The 21,844-nt window shown below is 38.3% G+C and overlaps 1 protein-coding gene across 1 annotated transcript in view; it reads left to right on the plus strand.

Moving 5' to 3' along the window:
• The window catches only part of EIF3A (eukaryotic translation initiation factor 3 subunit A), a 35,598-nt gene extending 14,541 nt beyond the window's left edge, over positions 1 to 21,057 (plus strand). Inside the window, exons 11-22 of the mRNA XM_055721387.1 lie at positions 802 to 987; positions 3,742 to 4,089; positions 4,688 to 4,792; positions 6,557 to 6,670; positions 6,954 to 7,076; positions 8,070 to 8,223; positions 9,260 to 9,444; positions 11,175 to 11,263; positions 15,696 to 16,426; positions 17,606 to 17,780; positions 18,216 to 18,385; positions 19,765 to 21,057. Of these exons, the coding sequence (XP_055577362.1) occupies positions 802 to 987; positions 3,742 to 4,089; positions 4,688 to 4,792; positions 6,557 to 6,670; positions 6,954 to 7,076; positions 8,070 to 8,223; positions 9,260 to 9,444; positions 11,175 to 11,263; positions 15,696 to 16,426; positions 17,606 to 17,780; positions 18,216 to 18,385; positions 19,765 to 20,006 (2,622 nt within the window). The 3' untranslated portion in view covers positions 20,007 to 21,057. The remainder of the gene's footprint in view (positions 1 to 801; positions 988 to 3,741; positions 4,090 to 4,687; positions 4,793 to 6,556; positions 6,671 to 6,953; positions 7,077 to 8,069; positions 8,224 to 9,259; positions 9,445 to 11,174; positions 11,264 to 15,695; positions 16,427 to 17,605; positions 17,781 to 18,215; positions 18,386 to 19,764) is intronic.
• The last annotated feature ends 787 nt before the right edge of the window (positions 21,058 to 21,844 follow it).

The following is a 21,844-nucleotide window of genomic DNA, read 5'->3' on the forward strand; positions in this document are numbered from 1 at the left end:
ACAACCATTAACGTAAGTCCAGTAGAAGTAAAAGCTGAAATCAGATTTGCTGAAAGTTGCCCTGTGAGCCCCAGTCATTTAGTCCAGCATATCCTGAAGCAAGCCTAACAAACAGGGATGTGAATTTCTGACTATGCCGAATTCATTGTGCAAGACTGAAGAACTAGCAGTTGCTAATGTTGTTTTTCACCTAATCAAGTGACTGAAGTAAAACACCAATGTCTTAAATGTGTACCGCTGTCTATTTCAGCTGCTGTTGAAGATTGCAATGTTGGTAAAATTGTCAATATTGAAAGAACGGCATCCTGTAATGAAATGTTTAGGCTGATGATGAGATACAAGTAGTTTTTAGTTGAGGTTGCTTAGTAATTACTCATTTAGGCTTGTAGATAAAGCTGAGTTAGTTCATTTAGATTAACACACAACTTTAGCTTTTATTTTACGCGTTGAAATTGTCTGCATTAAAGTCAGGATTCTTGTTTTGCATATTGCTAATGTGGAGGAAGAGGCAAGAATGATTTGTCTTGGAGTGCTCATTTCATAGAGTCATTGAAAATTCAGCCTCTTCCCGTGATTTTTGTTCATTTGTTTTCTTAGAAATCATGGAAATCAAACTTCTATTCAGAGCTATTTTTCTTCTACTAATTTGGCACTTCTCATAATCTGGTATAGCTAAAACTGTTTTTTAAAGTAATTTCTGCTTAGAGCTTCTGTTTACTCATATTGGTCATAGGCAGAGCAACAGAGAAATTGTCTAATAAATAATATGATCCCTTTTCTTCCGATTTTTTTTCTGCAAAGGTTCGCCTTGATCATACCACCCGGACACTGAGTTTTGGCTCAGATTTGAATTACAGTACTAGAGAAGATGCTCCACTAGGCCCTCAACTACAAAGCATGCCTTCTGAGCAAATCAGAAATCAGTTGACTGCTATGTCCTCAGCTCTGGCTAAGGCTCTTGCAGTCATTAAGCCTCCTCACTTACTGGTAAGTCATTTTAAGTCGTCTGAAAATGTTGACAAATTCTGACATTGCACCTATGTGTGTTGTGTGATGTTTATCTGTTGCCCTTATACAGCCTTTTGTTATTATTTTTCTTGTTTGATAACTGCTCTTTCCAGTAATCTATTCTCAGTGCAGTGGTAATATTGTTACTTCTGTCCCCTTCCCTTCAGAACAGATAATTGATCCTTGAGGTGTTAATATATACAAATGTAGTGTGTGTTAATGTGTTTATTAATGGCAAAGTATCCTTCTGCATCTGTTACATATTCACTTGTTCTAATAGATCTAAATTTTCTGATTTAGCAAGACAAGGATGTTTTGAGGTTGTGAGATCATACTTGAAGGAGTTACTTGGATTACCTTTCCTTGACATAGGAAAGGCAGTGAGCTATCTAATGATTAATTTAACATGACATTGCAAGGATTTAAGTAGGTAGTGATTGGTCCTTTTGTACATCTGTTTATTTTCAAAAGTGTGTTGCTCTGTTTTTCAAAACATTGTGGTAATGCTCTCTGATCTAATTTGACAGTAATGATGGGCTGCATTTATACACTTGTGGATTAAGTTAGAAACATAAGCTAATAACTTGACAATTCATACCAAAGCTTATATTTTAATGAATGTGTTTTCTCAGATTAGATGTACCTTTTAATTTATTCTTTTTTTCAATCTGGTGGTAGTTGGCTATTTGTACTTGTGAAGAAGTTGTCATTTCTTAAATGCACCCAACTAGTTAGTGTTTGGTCATAACTAAAGTAATGTAAAAATGTACGCAAGAGGCCTGAGTTTAAATTGCTGGTCTTGCATCTGTCAGGTTTAGAATGTACCAAATAATAACTTACTGATAGATGGGCCTACAGAGCTAGTATTTGTTTAAAATTTTGCATGCATTTTTGAAAATCCAAGAGCCTGGTGTCTTTATTCTTCCTGGAGAAACTGCTGTTGTGAAGAACCTGGAATGTAACTCCATAGTGGAACCTAAAAACGTGAACAAAAGATCCCGCAACTCAGAACCTGACCTGTCCTTCTCACTGGGACTGTTGGCTTCAAGGTCGGACTCACCAATGAGCTTACATTTCAGGTTCTCCAGAGCCCTGTATGAGCAAGGTGTAAATCAGTCTCGGATTTCCAGCATGCTTTGGTTGTGGCAAGTTAAACCTTCACTTCTCTTAAGAGCAGTGGTAATTTTTTCTTTTGCTTTATGTTTATGAAAGATTTCATGGCAAACTTATCAAATTTCCCTATGGAAAACAGGCTGATGGCAAGATGTCCATGTTAGATTTTTTTTATATGGGTTGAAATACTAAGTAATAATCTTAAGATATAAACGTACAAAGCAGAACTGCATCGTGACACTTAATGCTAGCTTACTTATGTTAGCTTGAACATATATTAGCTGTTGTATAGTGTTTAAGATAAAGATCTTTCCATGTAGGTTTTCCCCCTGAAGATTTTACTAGTGATTGGTACTAGATGGATTATATATTTGAAAGAAAAAACGTTTTTTCTGTACATTCATAGATAAAAAATGACAAATAGTCTTACACTTGACATGTTTGTACAGTTAGCTGAATAAGACATAATTATGCTTCTAAAATTGGAGTACAGTGTCAAGGTTAATATCAGTCGGTGTAGTTAGAGAAGCTACAGAACAAGGTGATACCCTTTTTTCCTTTGCTATTCAGATCAAAACTTTCATTTTTTCCAGGAGGTTTAAAGCTTTGAATTTCTGTCAAATTTGTTTGTAATTCACAAAACATGATTGATCTATAAATTAATTGATAATTGATCTATAGCTTTCAATTTTTGGGTTTCTAGCCCCTCCATTTATCTTTAAATGCTTTCAGATTTGCAACAAAGTATGGATGCTTGTGCACGTGTTGAATGCCCTAGAAGTGACAGATTACTAAAAATACCTCTGAGCTATCTCATATTTCAAGAGCAGCATGACTTGAGGGAATGTAGTGAGCTGATGGGCCTGCAGTGCTTTGCTGCTTGTTGGACTGATTAAAGTGGGCAGTTTCCTGAGCTGGCACAATTACATGTCTTCATGTGTACAGCATGGATCTTTACGAAGAACTGTATAGGTACTTTGGAGGCGAGTGGGGAGGGTGTGAGAAGACTGCCTCAAAAATAGTTGGTATACTAGTGTCTGGAAGTCTAGTGCTTTTTATAATTTATTTTAAAAGGTTTTATATACAATGTTTATACTGAAATTGTTGATTCAGTTTTTTATCATCTCACAGATAGTGCTTTGTGTTAATTAGGATATTTTTCTCTTACTTTAGTGTGTTTGGAAAAAGCAAAACTTTAAAAACAAGGGAGCTTTGGTGAAATACAGTACATGTGGTGCTATACTTGCTAACACATGCAGAGACAAACAAGACTGACACCCCCCTCTTTCAGTTAGTGTGTTAAATATCAGTTACATATGGGTGTGCAATATTTTTGGACAGAAAAGTGTGAAACTATCATACTTAAGATGCGTTGCAGAGTAGTGTCTTTTACAGACAACTTTCTCCATGAATATGTGGTTCTAGTCAGTTGATACTGCTTTGTGTGCCACTTGGATGAGTGATGAGTTTTGCCACTCATTACAGTTGTATTTCCATGCAGTTGGCAAGTGTGGAGAATAAAACTAACTTTGAATTTTCATTGAGAAGCATTTGCTATGCCTTCTGCCTTTTTAAAGTGATGCTGTATACATCATTGTCTTATTCTTAATTTAAATTCAGCAAGAGAAGGAAGAACAGCATCAGCTGGCAGTCACTGCCTTCTTAAAAAATTCAAGGAAGGAGCATCAGCGTATTCTTGCACGTCGTCAAACTATAGAGGAAAGAAAAGAGCGCCTTGAAAGTTTAAACATACAGCGTGAAAAAGAAGAACTAGAACAACGTGAAGCAGAATTACAAAAAGTCCGGAAAGCTGAAGAAGAAAGATTACGCCAGGAGGCAAAGGAAAGAGAGAAAGAACGTATCCTGCAAGAGCATGAACAAATCAAAAAGAAAACTGTTCGTGAGCGCTTGGAGCAGATTAAGAAGACTGAACTGGGAGCCAAAGCATTTAAAGATATCGATATTGAGGTAGGCAAGTTATTATTGACATTTTGAGTTATTTTTCTATACTCTTGGTGTTACATTGCTAGGCTTTCGGAATTTTGTGGTTTTTACTAGTTTTATACTGTAACTGGTCTTATAAACAGTCTCTTAAAAATGAGATAGTTTGACACTTATATATTTAATTTATTCAGCGGTGTAAGTAAACCTTAATTCTGAGTTGGGATAGGACTGTATTTACCTAGAGGAATTAAGTCCAGCTGGTTTTTTGGGTTTTTTGGGTTTGGTGGGGTTTTTTTTTTTGGTTTGGTTTGGGTGGTTTTCCCCTTGTTGCTTAAACAGTATTTGAAATACCAAACAGACTTGCTTGTCCAATGTTGTAGTACCTGGACTGTGTCTCAGTTAAAGATCAAGATACAAATGCTTTAAAGAGTTCTATTAAAAAAAATAATGCAAGCTACCTAGAAGAGAGGAAAATGAACTGAGAATGTTTCTGAAGCAAATTAGTTTTAAAAAAGATAAGGGGAAAACTGCAGAGAAGATTAAATAAATAAATAAACAAACCATATTTGTAACAGAAAAAATGTTTGCTTTATTTTGTGTTGATAACTCTGCTTGGTTGTAGGATCTTGAAGAACTGGATCCTGACTTCATTATGGCTAAACAAGTTGAACAGCTGGAAAAAGAAAAGAAGGAACTTCAGGAACGTCTGAAGAATCAGGAGAAGAAGGTACGAAATAGGAAGGGTACAAACCCATGTCTGTACAATGCTTTAGGTAGTGATTGTGAACTGTATTGATACATACATATATATATATATATACATATAAAAAAAATACTGGTGTTGAAAATGTTACTGTTTGAAATGAAAAAAGGTAAATGTGTTATAAACCCATTGAGTTTCTAATATCGGTGCACAAATTTTTCTAATTAATGGAGTTGATTTGAAAAAGGACCCTTAAAGCTGTATGTGAACTGAGTCTTAGTTGGGAAGACTTGTAACTGGAAAATGTTCAGAAAAGGTGAGGTCATTACAGAGAAGTAAAACTGATTGATTGTAGTAGTCCTCACTGAAACAGAGGAAATTCCAGTGCTAGAGCCCTTCTAGATGGCAGAAGAGGATCTGCCTGAAACCTGAGTGGCTATAAAAGTGCGAGGCACACATTGTTGTAGTAAGTAGAAATATGTAACCCGTGCAAAGTGAAACTCACCGAGGACTTCCAAATGTGTTCAAGAATGAAACAGAAGTTACATGATACAGTTGGTAATTCATGTCACTTAAAACTGGCTTGTCACTAGGAAGTGGCAAGTTAATTAAAAAGGTTACAATGAGGATCTTTTGTGCTGCAGGCCTGTAAACCTGATGCTCATACTGGGCAAAGTAGCAGAAAATACATTAAACAGTAGAATTAGTAGTCACCTGGGTAAATATGATCTACCTGGAAGGCTCAGCACAGCTTCTATAAAAGAATTGTAAGCCAGGGCTTCCTCCTGGAGTTCTCTGAAGCTATCAAAACAAACACGTAAGGGTGGTCTGATTGATGTAACTTAGTTGGGTTTTCCAAAAAGCTGTTTACAGAGTTTTTCACCAGGCGACTTAGCAGCAGTGGGATAAGAAGAAGAGTCTTTGAATGCTGTTCCGTTTTCGTAGGCAAAGTGGAAAAAAAATCCCCCAGTCTTCAGCTTTACATATTAAATGATGGGCTCCAAACTTAACGTTCTTAGTCAGCAATGAGAACTTGGTTCTTCTGCATCTTGAGCACTGTCTGCGGTTCTGGTCTCTTATCTCAAAAAGTACGCAGCTGAACTGGAAGTTTGAGAGAAGGCCAGCAATGATGTGGATTGGCTTTGGTGTGAGAAATACTTACGTAAAATAGTAGCCCTATGTCTGAAAGACTTCTGGAGAGACGATGTGGAAGCAGTCTGTAAGAGTATACCTGTTACAACAACTGATGATGGAGAGCAGTTGTTCACACACTGACTGCAAGGGGTAGTGAACTAGGAAGCATCAAAGGAAGCCAGTAGGAGCCATATTCAGAACTATTTGTAGGTGGAAAGTGGGTCATCATGCTGTGAGCCATAGATGCACAGGAGCTCTTTCCAAAGTACGTTGTTGTATATGAAAAGCTTCTTTGAGTTCAAAAGGACAAGAGGAGAAATCCACCAATGCCTACTAAATAGAAAAGAAGCTTCCAGCACAGGAAATGCCAGACGCTGAAAATTTATGGTGCTGAGAGAGTATTGTATATGTGCCTGCCGCTGTTCTGCATCCTTGCCTAGGAGTGCACTTAGTTGTCCGTGGTAGAGGCAGGTTCTTGGTTAGGTGGACCTCTGATGTGGTCCAGTGTGATTGTTCTTATGCAACAGTAATATATCAGATATATTTGCAGAAGTCTTCAGATACCAGGGTTTTCTCTGGCGCATGCTGAATACCGAGTCTTCCAGATTTGGTCTTCACATTATGACATGCTAAAGGTATGTTATCTTTATTTAGATTGACTATTTTGAAAGAGCAAAGCGCTTAGAAGAAATTCCTTTAATAAAGACTGCATATGAGGAACAACGAGTGCATGATATGGAGCTGTGGGAGCAACAGGAGGAAGAAAGGGTAAGATTTTTTTGTTGAGATGATAAAATCCATTAGTGATTAATGAAAAATAGTGGGGTTTTGCACTTTCTTTTTCCCCAGCTCAATCCAAGTGAATAAGGAAAAAAGTTGATATGAAGAATGAAGTGTCATCTTTACAGTTTCATTGTGTTAGTGGACAGCAGTATTGTCTGTCTTGGATCTGAAAGAGGAAAAGATAATTTCGCTTTCTAATGGGTGAGGTTGAATGCAAAGATATAGTAAGAGTTTACTTTGTAATACTTTATTTATTTCCTATTTTTAGATCACCACTTTGCAGTTGGAGCGTGAGAAAGCCCTTGAGCATAAGAACAGACTCTCAAGGATGTTGGAGGATAGAGATTTATTTGAAGCCAGGCTCAAAGCATCACGACGAACAGTTTATGAGGTACACAAGATGCGGTGTTATAGTAAAATATTCCCATTAAAGTGAGGAACTAAACGTGTGACCCAGTGATATTTCATGTAAACTAGAAACAAATTAGTACCTAGAATGGCACAGAATTATGGGATAGTTTATTTTCTGCTTTGACTTAAAAAATAAAAAAAATATTGCACCTGTTACTAAATATTAACACTTACAATTTTTGACAATTTCTGGGATAGCTTGTAGGGAAAATAAGATAAGTGAGTTAGTTATTTCAGTTGGGCTAATAGTAAGAGATCATTGGGTAGCATATGAGCAGCCAGCTGTATCTGTACATGTACTTGGCCTTACTGTGGTGATGGAATCATACTAACAATAATATCGAAGCCGAGAAATAGAAATACTTGTCTATTTTTTTTAAATCTTTTTTTTTTAAATGTGAAAAATATTTTGACAGTTCATGTATTTGGTACTTCATGTTATGTTTTATGTTTGCAAAATTTCATAACAAATTAGAACGTCAGGACAGGGAAGGAACTGGCCTTTATGTCTTGCACTACATTTTTTTAATTCTACATTTGCTGAGGCTGTTTATAGCTTTATTGGTTATGTTGCAGTAAGAACTGGTTTAAAAAAAAAAAAGCGAAAGAAGTATTATGTTAAATTAAGTTAACTAACTGCATATGATTCTTTGCAACAATATAGGTAATATTAGGTAATGTATTATAGGTACAGGTAAACTATTACTCAGTTAATTCCTTTCCTGAAAAAGCAGACGAAGGACTAAAATTGTGCATTAGTCATTGTCTTGTCTTCTAAGTAGGAATATATTCCCTTATACATGTTCAATTGCAGAAAAGGTTGAAATGACAAACAGGTAGGGGTTTTTTCACCAGAGCAAAGTTACTTTGTTGCAGTTAGTTTGTTTTCTGTGCAGCTTTATTTAGCAATTTGTGTAACTGTCTAGCTCTTAGACTAGTTTTGGTGGTTTCATGTGTATTCTTTGTATTTCAGGATAAACTCAAGCAGTTCCAGGAACGGTTAGCAGAAGAGAGGCGTAATCGTTTGGAGGAACGCAAGAAACAACGCAAAGAAGAGAGGCGCATTACTTACTACAGAGAAAAGGAGGAAGAAGAACAAAGATTACGAGAAGAACAGCTGCTTAAAGGTATAATTGAGAACCCGATTCTTTTATTGTTTGCATCCTTGACCCATTCCAGATGTGGGCAGCTAACTTCTGGTTTCCCTGTTTGATGATATTGGTGGAAGTCTTTTTGCTTTCAATCCGTGGTGAAGACTGTGGCCATTGCTGTTAGATACTGTATGTTTTACCTAAGGCACCTTCTGAATGCTTACCTGTGCAGCATAGAGATGAAGGTAAAGCTTTATAGGAGGAAGGGAAAATAAAAGCAAATCAATACTTCCCACCCTCCCCTTCTCCCAGACATGGATAAAGGAGGAGATAAACAAAGGGAGGTTAATGAAGAATTGAGTCTTTGATTTTAGTAATTCAGTTTGAGTTCTGGCCACTTGTTTGTGTGCATCTTAAAGGGAAAAGAAAGGGAGCATTGGTGTCGGATCAAGAACTCTAGAATTGTGACTCACACACCTTTCTTTGTGAATTGCTTTGTCTGGTGGTCTGTTTCAAGGCTTTAGAAGAGGAGAGGTGATAGGCAACCTGTAAGGTAAATTTTTGTTCTACTTGTTACTTAGTGGATGAAGTTACTATATATCAGAGTTCATAAACGTGCAGTATTTTAAAACCAACCAACCAAACACCCGGGCAGTCCTAAATACCAAATTTCTGACGCTGCTAGTTGATTATTTTTTTTGTGTTTGACCTTTCTTAAGGAAGGGATCCTTTACCATGCCTGAGGTAGTTACTCATACTTTAGCTGGCACATTTGTGGTCTGTACATTGAACTAATGTACAGGTATTGGAACATTTTCTTTCCTTTCTTGCTAACTGTTGTTCAAGATGCCACATTAATAGATGTATCAGGTTCCTTTTCCTATTGCTTTCAAGTTAGGATAGTTCCAGAAAACAGGTTCTATGGTTACTTAAATGTATCCTGTGAAATGCTTGGGGTTTTTTTATAAGGAGTCAAAGAGGAGAGATTGTATTTTGTAACCTTTCTGTGGTTACAGCAATATACAGGAATTTATACTGGTAATACATTTTATTTATGTTTCCAATTCTGCAGAGCGTGAGGAAAAGGAGCGCATTGAGCGTGAGAAACGTGAGCAGGAGCAGCGTGAATACCAGGAACGTGTCAAAAAACTGGAAGAACTGGAGAAGAAAAAACGTCAAAGAGAAATGGAGATAGAAGAAAGAGAGCGTCGCCGAGAAGAAGAAAGAAGAGGTCTGGATGACCCATTTTCAAGAAAGGTAAGTAATACCTGCAGGTTTTTCTTCTTCGTCTTCTCCTGTAGATTTGAAGAAGGGGCTAGCATTGCAAAATGGTAGGTTAATTTTTTTTTTTTTTGAGTTGTAGCATAGGTGGCTAATTTAATAGTTAAGTCATTGTCACTTAGTTTCTGCTCACTATCAGAGTCTGGAATCTGTAATTGAGTAATAAAGTAAAATAAAGAAACTACTAAGATCTCCAAGCTGTTTAAAAAAAGAATATTGAATAAAATTTTCTTTAACAGAAAAGAAGGAAAACTTCATTGGAAGCAAGTGTAGTGACTCGTGCTAAAGTCAGGAATTGGAGTAGATATTGAAGGAAAATCCCAGACTAAACATAAAGCATAGTTTTATAAGAAATACACAATAACATAAAACCAAGAGTTGTGTGCAACTTGCTGTTTACAAATGTAAGTATTGGAGGAAGTTATTATCCCAATCCAACTGGAAACAAAACAAAAGCTATCTGCAAATAAATGTTTTAATGATTTAAAAGAATGTAACTGAATACCACAAACCTTCTATGCTTTCACTTTTTCAGAATTTATCTATAGGAGAACTAGTTTTAAATTTCATCCACCATAGCCATTATATTTGTTTAATGCATACTTCATTGAGTAACACTATGAAGATAAGCGATCAGAGCTTGTCTAAATTGTTTTAGTAGTCTATCAGGTAAGTAAGCATCACCGGTATTTTTCACGTAAGAGGTACTCCTAGCCATGGGCACTTGATTGTATGGAAGAACTGACTTAGGTTCCGGGAGAGATATCTGTGCCACTTGAAAAATACCATTTGCAGTCTTGGGATTCTTTCTTTGCTCACTCTTGTTTGTTGGGTTCAGTTCAAGAGCATTTAAGTAAACAATCGTGGAGTAGTGGATATGCAAGATCTTGCACAACCTGTGTATTTCCCCACACTGAGTGCAGACTTTGACAAAAACACTTCTCAAAGAATGGTTTAAAACCGGAATGAATACCCTTTTATAAAGAGGTTGTGTGATTATGTGAAATCAGGTATTTTATGTGGTTTACCTAATTTGCTTCTTGTGGTGGAAAGGAATAAACAACTATGTTAGAAATAGTTTAAATGGTTTGTCTTTGCCCAGCAATGGAGAGAGATATTTTACCTTTATAAAAAAAAATTAAAAAATCGATCATTAGTCTGCCTGGCATCCAAGCAACCTGTGGGAGTCACAAATACCTCACCTGTTCTGTGCATTGAGGTACTCAGAACTAAATGGTTCCTGCTACAAAGAGCTTTCAGTTTACTCAGTTAAATTTTCTGATCTGATCAGAAAGCACAAAAGCAAATAATTCTTAGAATTCATTTCTGCTGTCGTTAAGCAGCACGAAAAGTGAAACTGTTAGAACCTTTTTTTTGTGTTAACAGGTGGTAGTAATGCCTCATTGTAGCTATTATTCATATACTTGTTGATAAACTTTCTAGTGTATCTGCATATATCTACCCTACTGGTAAAGTATGTGGCCCAAAGGGAACCGTATTGGTTTCTAAAGGGGTTTAAATTGTGTCAGAAACAATAGTCAGTTAAGGCCATGCTTAAGTTATTAGAACTCCTGATAGTTCAGTATTCTCTATAGTGTAACATGAGCTTTTAATGATACAGTACGCTTTGAAAGGACTAAATTATATGTTAAAAATCTTCATTTTAAAGTATCCAGAGAATGTTCCTAATTTCTTTTGACATACAGGAATCTCGTTGGGGTGATAGGGAGTCTGAAAGCTCCTGGAGAAGAGGTGGTGAAACAGAATCTGAATGGCGACGAGCACCAGTGGAAAGGTACTCACTGGGTTACTAAACAGCGGTTGTACTGGGTTCAAAATAGGCAGGCTCCCTTTTTGTTACTACTGCTAAAGCTGCACTGACGGAATGGTATCTCATGCCTTTACGTCTCTGAAAGTTACCTTCTATTAAAAATTGCTTTCTAAGGATCTCAAAATGAGAGAGAAGTTTTATCTTGGAACTGCATTCGGATAACATTCCTGTTTTATTTAGTTTAGATATGTGAAAGCTAGCAGAGGCCTTCTGCATGTGATAAACAACTTGCTTTCTTGGTTTCTTTTTTAAATTAAGAATTTCTGTCCCACTCAAACATTGGTGTCAGTTGTATAAATACAGAATGGGGAAAGATGACAATGAGATTTTCCATTTAGAAAACTAACAGTAATATCTAAGAATAGTAAAGTCAAAATTAGGAGTTTTAAACTATTCAAGTCCCGGAGTGAGTCACAGAGCAGAAAATATGTGCCATAAACTATAACAAAGTTCTGAGAGACTGTATTGAACAGAGGAGGAAAGATTTCTGAAGGAAGAATATTCTGGAAGTACTTGGCAGGTTTTTCTAAAAAAAACCAACACGCTTGTTCACATCTATATGTTTTAGGGGTTTTGGATGTATTGACTAATAATGAAGACTGTTTATACAGTTGTAGAAAATAAGATCTTTAATATTTGTCCATCCCTCTGCTCCACAACAGGATGAGCTATAGGTAAAATATTTCTGATGGTGTATGTCTAGTTGTTCTTAAAACCCTGTGCTGACAGAAATACCACTGCATGTTGCAATTGGCAGTAGGTTTTATTGCTTAATTAGCCTTCCACGTAGATAGACTTTTATAAATGTCTAACCCTAATTTCCAGTGCAGCGATTTAAATCCATTACATCTTACTCTGACTCCAGTGGAATCAAATTAATTTGCTTTTTCTCTCTCTAGTAGTTTCTTCTAACACATTGGAAGAGTATGATCTCTCAATAAACAAAATAGTTTTTCAGTCTTCCCTTAAAAGCTACATTACCATTCTTGGTATCTTGGTAGTGATCCACTTTCTCGTGAATTGCAAAATCAAAGATTGGATGAAACTCCTGGGTGGAGCCTTGAACTATTAACGTATTGCAGAACTGTTTAATGCACCTATTTATATGCTTCAATGCGATTTCTGCGCCTCCCCACCCCTAATGATACACTTGTATCATTTCCCCACATTCATTTTAGAGTCATTATAGCTTAGAGGTTTTTTGACCAAGTGTTGTCTTTGTTACTTCTCATTCAACTTTTGTGGAAGTTGAGCAGTGTGACTGTTAAGGAGTTGCAATTGGGCATATTTTGGATTATTACATAGCATATCTGGTAAAATTTTCCTTCTCTTTTTTGCTAAAAGGACTATACTGAGGAGTACTAAAAGGAAATACTGACAGCAGTCAAAATTAGTATCTATGGATTTTAAGTAAAGCAATGCTTCTCAATTATTTTCTTTTTTCTGAACTTTAACGGTAACAAAGTAAAAGTGATGATGCTCAGACATAATTGCAGAAGGAAGGTGTAATTCTGCTTTCTTTAGTAGCCACAAGCCTACTTTTAGTAGATTTTAACCCTAAAGGGAAAAGGTGTTGGATACAAAGACAGAAGTGCAAACCTGACTGTGAGTAAAGTAATTCCAAAATGTATTTCTGAATTGAGTGGTGAAGGCAGTAACATAGAGGACAGAGCATCGGATTTAATTTGCAGCATGTATCTAGCTGAAAGTACAGCTGTTGGATATGTGTATTAAAAAGTCCTTATAGACGCCAGTACAAGGAGAGAAGCTATAACATTTGCCTCACAGACAATTTCTCATGGAAATGGCACAGTCCTGGTGTACATGCCATATTGGTACTCAGATCCTTACAGTCACGGAGCAACCAATTGTACTATGCAGCATTCCCCAGAGTGCTGGATTCCAGGTGATCAGCATGTTGCAGTGTTCTCAGTCTTTTCCGTACCCTGGTTCCAGTTACAAGAAAGAACAGGTTACAGAAAGGCAGAAGCGTCCAGCAAGGGCTGTCTGTCTCTTAGGCAGGAAAGGTAGTTATCATAAGAAACAAAAGAAAATAGAACTAATGATGCAATGAAATTTTGTAAGGAAGAGAAGAAAGCCAATCCTGATACAAAAAAATATTACAAATATTGTGATTGTAGGAAAAAGAGGTTAACATAGAAGTGCTAATAGGAGTTAAATTAAAAGCCAGTTGATTTAGTAGAAGTAGTTGTTTTATGCTGGTACCTTTATGCTTGTTCTTTCTCCAGATCACAGAAATCCCTTAAAATGCTGTCAGGATCTGGGCATTTGCTCATTGAAACAATGAAATGGCAGCTAATATAGATGTGGTATTCACTAAAAGTGGCAGGGCAGTGCTGCAGGCTGTCGTACTTGCACAGTTCATTTGAGTCATCACTGGCACAGATTGCTATCTCAAAGGATCAACAAATGCTTGTGTGTTTATGGTCAAGAAACACTAAAAAGCCAAATTGTATAGATGAGGGGAGTTGACCTCTGTTTTATGTCTGTGCTGTTTGTACCTGAGTCAAGATGAACAAAAAAAAGTTATAAACCTGTGACAGTGGTAGGCACTGTAGCGTGAACTTTGCCAGCAAATTTCTTCTTTATTTGGTAAAGCTGTCGGCATGCTTTCAGCTCTTGTAGATCTGTGTGTAGGGTTTTTAGAGGTTATTGAAAAATGAGTTGTATAATAGAAACTGGATTGCATTACTACCAGTGACTGCCATTCAATATATTTTTAATACTCACGCATCACTGGTTTTATTAATTTATCAGATGCTGTTTGACTCTCAATTTCAATAAACTTCTAAAACTGGGAGTTAGGATTTCTAAGAGGAAAAGAAGGAAAAAAAGCTGAAATATGAATACTAAAGTTGTCAAACAAGAAACAAATGTAACAAGATAGGCATAATTTTACCTACAAGTAGAGTGGTAATAGATTAAAAAGAGATTTTAAAAGCCTAAACCCCTGAAACAGTAACTAGGTATAAATGAATTAAATACTTGTTCATTTGCTGAACTTTATAGCCATTTCTCTACATGTCTTTTACATCAAAATAATCAGATTTTTCAAAGGAGAAGATTATCCAATTTAAGTCTAATGGAATTTAACAATCTCCATGTCTTGTTTTTATCTCACAGGTCAGTGGTAATTACGTTTGCCCTTATTCTTCTAAAACTAGGAAATATGCTGCTCACAGTTCCTCAAAATTCTTGAGATGCAGAGTTGTCACAAACTGTTGCCTCTTTGTTCTCACCTCTTGGAGTCCTACATCTGTTGTTTTGTAGCAAGTCACTGCTGTTCTTTTGTTTACATTTTAGTAGCGTAGTGGATTTCTAAACCTGTGGGGGTGGCTTGTTTTGTTTTGCTCTTGATATTTGAATCCATGAGATTGAACCCCGGTGTGGCTTCTCTTCTCTTGCCAAGAAGCAGGTACCCGTACATCTCTGTGATGTACATTCCTTGTTTCTTTGTATTCCTGAGAAGCTAGCTGAGGAAGGTTAATTTGCTGAAATAAAGAAATTAATCCAGTGACAAAGCCAAGGTTTGTGGTCTAAATGTACGTGTAAATCCTGTAGACATTAAACTAAACGGTGTGTCCAGAGAAGTTACAGGAGTGGAAGGCTCTAACCATTGTTCAGCAGTGTCTGATCTTTTAGATTTTGTTAGAAATCCAAACATATTTCAAAGATGACCTGATGACTCAATAGTCCAGGGAAAATTTTCAGCAGTTCTTTACTTCCCACATACATCCTAATATGGAAAATCCGTGCAAGCACTGACAGCCTGCCAGAGTCTGGCGCACCCTGCTCACTGTCAGGCAGTAGCAGTGGATTGAGTCATGAGTTCACCATGTTGTCCTGCTGTATCTAGTTGTGGATGCTTGTTGGTGAAAGTATTGCCAATCTATCGGGCTGGAAGTGCGGCAAAACTTATGAAAATAGGGATTGGACTGTAGGGTTGGCATGTGCATGAAGAATGTGGGGATACTTACTTGAAGTTGGTTTTTTTTTAATACTGGTTCTTTTGAGACAGCTTGAGTTTGTCAAATTAGGCTTGGTGGAGAAGCCAAACCTCTTCTCTGCTGTGTTGCAGCAGATAACCAGCAAGGGACTGTAATTATGCCCTTGGAACTGTAGTTTTGAAGGAGATAGTAAAATGTTCAGTCTTTACTGAAGCTGTAGGGACAGTGACCTAGCACTTTCCTATACTAATTAGGGCAATTAGAAAGAGCATTTGAAAACTGCAAGCTCTGTAAACGTATTTGTGACCACACATCAAGTGGATATAGTCAGAAATAGCCTTAAGGGGCTTGATACTGTTGATCTAATATGTGAAAGCTTTCCTGCATGTCAGCTTCTACTTTTTTGCTCGTTCCCTATGGTTTTATAGAGATTGGCGTCGAGGAGAAGCAAGAGATGACGAAAGATCTTTCCGACGAGGGGATGATCTGCCGCGACGAGGGGACGATCTGCCACGACGTAGTGCTGCAGAAGAAAAGGAACGTCCTTCTGTGGAATCAACAGAGGATAGGCCACCTAGGCGTGAAGGGGAGGAGGACCGGCCACCTAGGCGTGAAGGGGACGAGGACAGGCCGCCCAGACGTGGATTGGATGAGGACAGGCCACCCAGGCGTGGTTTGGATGATGATAGAGGGAGCTGGCGAGCTGCAGATGACGACAGGGGTCCGAGGCGTGGAATGGATGACGACAGGCCACCCAGACGGGCTTTGGATGACGACAGGCCACCCAGGCGGGCTTTGGACGATGACAGAGGCAGCTGGCGCTCAGCAGATGACGACAGAGGACCCAGGCGTGGAATGGATGATGACAGGCCGCCCAGGCGGGCTTTGGATGATGACAGGCCACCCAGGCGTGGTCTGGATGATGACCGGGGCAGCTGGCGTGCTGCAGATGATGACAGGGGTCCCAGGCGCGGGATGGATGATGACAGAGGTCCCAGGCGTGGGATGGATGACGACAGGATGTCAAGGCGTGATGATGACAGGGGACCATGGCGTAGTGCAGATGATGACAGGCTCTCCAGACGAGATGATGACAGGGGTCCGTGGCGTAGCGGTGATGATTCAAGGCCAGGTCCTTGGAGACCATTTGGTAAACCAGGTAAAATACACTAATACAATAATCTTCCCTCCAACGTGTGTGTTAACTTGGTAGATAATGGATGTGATGTACTTGGTGCTAGAGATGGGAGGTTCAGCTCTGAAAAGGACAGAATTAATTTGACTAATGTGGAGACTCCTTTACTTAGTATAATCAAACCTTTTAATTTGATTGAGTATTTAAAAAAAAAAAAAAAAAAAAAAAAAAGCAGCAAAAGCAGCTGTGCCTGTTGCTTGCCTAGAAGATACCGAAAGGTCACATAGTAATGCTGGTAATTTGCCCATGTGCAAAACTGAAATAAGCAAGTTGAATGCTCTGATGGGAGAAACATTCTCAGTAGATTTGCAGACCTTGGTCTCTTTCCCTGCCCTCTCTATGTGTCTGAAATTAACCTCCTTCTAAGGAGGACTTTGATATGTCATTCAAGTGGATCTGGTTTTGTTAAGCCTTTTTTATGTGTACAAAGATCTTGCTGTTTTTACCATTCCTTTCTTGCTTTTGTGTCTGCCCTTGAAAATCCTGCTTTGAGCAGGTATTTGGACTAGATGACCTTCTGAGGTCCCTCAATCTGAATTATCCTAGCCTTGTATAGTGTATGTCTAGTCTTAAGTCTTGTTGGTGGCGACTAGCGCAACTGTTCCTGATTCTTTTCAGAACTGTTGATGACATTTAAATGTTAGATACTATTTTGATTTCCTGGTTCTTTTTATTCAGAATTATGTATTCACAGACACCACCAGCTTTTAAAGTACTGCATTAAAAAAGCACTAAGGACTTAAAAAAATTGCTAGCCTAAAATCTCCTCACTTGTAGATTTTCACAAAGGAATCTGCTCTCTGAGCTACCCCCTTTACTTCTTCCTGTGCTTGTTTTGCACAAGACCCTTGAGGAGTTTGTGGTTTCTGACTGAAAACTGCAGGGTGTAATCAGCTCTACTAAACTATTACAGGCAGTCCTGATAGATGAGGTATATGTTGCTGTCTTTATATTAAGCAGTTTCTACGGTGTTTGTCTATGGCTCCTACTCAGTGTGCTCACTTTTTACAAGCTTCTTGAGTTGGATCCCTAGGGATCAAAACTTGAAGAACCAGTTTCTGTGAGGGAAGTAAAGGATTCTTTTGTCTGTGGAGAGATCAGAGGTCAGTCACAAATTCGTTTGACTGTGTTTGTTACTTATAGGGGGATGGAGAGAGCGAGAAAAGGCTCGTGAGGACAGCTGGGGGCCTCCCCGAGACTCCAGACCTCCAGGAGACCGTGAATGGGATAGAGACAAAGATCGTGATGAAAATGAGAAGGACCGTGAATTTGACAGAGATAGAGATTTTGATAGAGATGATCGTTTCAGGCGTCCCAGGTTTGACTTCTCTGTTTAAATGCTTCTAGAATGTTTCTGTTAAAAAAAATAAATGGCCTGCTGATAAAGAAATCAGGTAACTTTGCCAGGTGAAAGGAACAGTGGTTGGTTTGTACGGATTTAAGCACTTTAAGGCAGTAAATGTATAGTGTCATTTTTGGAGCCTTTTTAGTTTGTTATTTTAAGACAGTGTTAACTGTTTACAGAAGGAATCCCAAAATGCTTTACTGCTTTAATTATTTTTTTTTACCTGTTATCAAGGGAATTTCATGTTAGGCTCCAGAAAAACAGAACAGGTTTTTCAAGTATGTCAGTATGTTAAATATTTTCAGGCCCAATGAGTCTCTGTCTGTGTGGTGATGTATTATTGCTTATTCCCATAGCAAAGGTAAGGCCTTAACGTTTAGTCTTATTTGATGTTCTGAATGGCAAAAGGGATGACGCTGGTTGGAGAAGAGGGCCAGCTGAGGAAACTTCTAGCTGGAGAGATTCAAGTCGCCGTGAGGAATGGGACAGAGGTGGTCGTGACATGAGAGATCGACGTAGTGATGACAGAGATCCACCCCTCAGAAGAGGACCACCACTCAGATCTGACCGTGAAGAACGTACGTTTATTTCAGTGTTCATGAAGGCTTACATTCATTATAGGGCCTTCCTGTTACTCTTGACAGTGCTAGGATGCGGTAAAATGGGAATAAGTTGTATTTTCAGCCACTTAAACTCCCTTTGCGTAAGCAAAGTAACAGAAAGGAGCTTTAGTATAATTGAGAATCCTTCCTTGAATCTTAACTGTTTTTAGTCGTACTCTTTATATCATAGTAGCATTTCACATCTGCACTAGAAGTATAACATTATAAGTATGCAGTTTTCATAGTAGGATTATGTTCAGGGGGACTGAAATTCTTGTACTTAAATTATCAAGGTAGATGTCCCAGAAAGTAATTTCTGGCTCATTTCTTAAAACCATTAAAATGTGAGGGAAATAGTTCCAAACAAGTCCTTATGGGTTTCACACTATTAATAATATTGATTTTGATGAATAACATATTATAATTACATACATTAACCTGTTTTAATTATGTGCATTTATTAATCCTTTGCTGTGTTCTAAAAATACAGTAGCAGCAAATACATTTAGGGTGAGATACTATGTCTTCCCATTCTGGCATCCTCACGTTCAGAGTCTCGTTTGGTCTCTGCCCCAGGTGTGGGTGCTCCCTGAACACACATGGGTGCTGCTGGGCAGCTGCTCTGGGAGAGCAGGCTGGAACAGAACATGTCGTACAGGATTTCAGCTGGTGGAAAGGCTGAGGGTTCTCAGTGTGGAGATGATTTTTTCTTTTTTAATATATCAAGGAGTTTTGGTATTTGTCTCGTTTAGTATTTGGTACAGCTTTGTTCATGCATAGCTGGGGTAGAATTATTAACGTCCTGTTGGTGGAAATGAACAATTTTTCATATAGTAAAGGATAATGGATTCTGTTACTAGTGGAGTCATGTAATCTGGTGCTGTTTATACCTCTGATTTCAGTAGGCTGAAGAGTAATTTGCTGTCTTATGAGACAGTGAACTCCTAAATTTTTTCCACAGGTGTTTTCAATTTAGGATTTTTCTGTTTTCAGGGTTCAGTCGTTTCTAAGGAGATGCTTTTGTGCTTTTAATTCTGATAATAATATAAGAATATATTTTTACATTATAAAACTATGTACATCAGTGGAACATTCTTATTGCAGTTACTGTGTTTTAAAGATGACACTTGGGTTGCTCACGGCAATCCTGAATCTGAAAAGATGCTTGAGTAGTTTCCGTCCATTACTTCACTATAAAATTAAACTGTGCATTTGGCTATCATTATCATATTACCTCTTGGCAAGATTGAGAATCCATAAATCAGGCTGTTGGTGCCAGGCATATTTGTTTAAACCCTTGCAGGCTGCTGGTGGAGCATGACAGAGGTTGTTTTATTGTCTTTCTGTATTTGCAGCAAGCTCATGGCGGCGTGCTGATGATAGGAGAGAAGAACGTGGAGAAGAACGTGAAGCAGTTCGGCGATCAGCTCCTGCTCCTGCTGCGCCACCAGCTTCTGCCCCTCCACCAGCATCAAAAGATCGAGAAAGAGATGGGGAGAAGGAGAAAGGTTCCTGGAAAACAGAAAAGGAGCGTGAACCCCTTCGCCGTACTAAAAACGAGACAGATGAAGAAGGGTGGACCACTGTACGACGTTAAGTGAAGCTCACAGAGTTTAACCAATGTTTTAGCTTTGATTTGATTGAATCCACAGATTATATTTGTGCTTACAAACATTCTGAATTGGAATTCTTTAACAAATGTTTTGAGGTAACATGAAAGCATGAGCTTGAATTACGTACTCATATAGATTGACCATGCACAACACTCACAGCAGAAGGTTGGAAATTGAATGCCAGTTTTTGAAATTTCAAATTATGCTTATTTCATGGGTCGTTTGTTGCTAAAATAAAAAGAAGCAAGCCCAACAGCTGTCTTGAGTAATGCCTCTATCTCACACCAAAACAGGCTGACCTTTTTATTTTTAGTCTTTCTTAATTTGGAATGGGGTATTATCATCACAGAACGTGCATTTGAGAACACCTCTGTTCACACAGTGGAATTACTGAAAAAGCAGAGCTAAATGCATTTCCATAATTAGCCAAAAAAAAAACAGAAAAAAGTATAAAAGCCCTCTTTTACATAGGTATCTTTGAGGGCAGGCGGTTTCTGAGAGACATATTTTATCGCTGTCTAAATTCAGTAAGTTGTTTAAAATTGAATTAAATACAACGAACATTATGAGCATTAGCTACACTGGGATACTTTCCTGTAGATTTACTTGAATACGCAACGCTTATGAGGCCATTTTGCATCATTGTTCCAATCATGTATACTGCTGCAGTGTACAACCACAAAACTTCAGGCTTTTACAATTTTAAGTGTTTTGGTAAGCATATGGCTATGTATTTTCTGTTGCCAATATCACAACTGCTTTTTCCATTACTGGATGATTCATGCCTTTCAAGGATTTATAAATATTGTCATATTTAAAATGTGTGGGTTTGGAGAAATTGTTGAATTTTCCCCCCAATTATTTGTCTTCAGGGTCAATTCTTTCCCTTACCAAAAAAGTGATCTGTAGTAACAGCTGTGTTGACTTCAAACCTGGGGTGCAGTAACAACAATTAACTATCTGGTCATACTGAAGCCAACACAGAACTTGCTGCTGTGTGTTTCTTCAATGATAAATAAACAACTTAAGGAGTTAGCTGCTAGAGTGTTGTGACTTTTTAAGTAACTTCCTGCAATGTACATTAATGCAGAACAGCTGCTGAACAGCTCCTGGTCAGTACGCACACCTGTTGCTGTACCAGCCAGAAGAGAATGTGAGAACACCTGGGATAGCTTCTTCCAGAGAAACCTGGTTTAATTTTGATTTGTGTGAACAAAAGTTGTAATACTTCTCTGGGCCTTTTCCTGCCCTCTTCTGAGTTATCCAGGACCAGTAGGGTTCTCAGGAAAAACTTGCTCTCAGAGTCATCTTCTTAGGGCCTGGTTTGTGTGTGCGCCTTTGGAGCCTGCCACGTCATTGCTCGTTGAGTCACAGAGCAGTAGTGTTTTCTAAGCAAAAAAGTTACTATGTTGTTTTTTCATCATACGGTCCTATAAAGGATGGAACTAGAGAACGGCGGTTATCCAGTAACAGAGAGTGCTTACTGGATTTGGAGTGGTGGAGGCTGCTGCTGTTCAGCTGCCTCTTGCTGTCCTTACATTCTGTGTCATAGGACTGTGGGATCATTCCTGTTAAAGGGGACCCCAGGAGCTCACTTCACCCTGGCTGTGAAATGGTTCTGTTACTCAGAACCATGTTTCTCCAGCATGGTCTTGAAAACCTCCAAGGGTGAAGACTGTACAACCTTTCTGGGCAACCTCTTTCAGGGCTTGACTGCTCCCAGACTGAAAAATCATCAAATCATAGGATGGGTTGGGCTGGAAGGGACCTTTAAAAGTCATATAGTCCCAGCCCCCTGCAATGAGCAGGGACATCTTCAACC

This window comes from Falco cherrug, chromosome 9 (genome assembly GCF_023634085.1).
Source record: "Falco cherrug isolate bFalChe1 chromosome 9, bFalChe1.pri, whole genome shotgun sequence".
NCBI lineage: Eukaryota > Metazoa > Chordata > Aves > Falconiformes > Falconidae > Falco > Falco cherrug.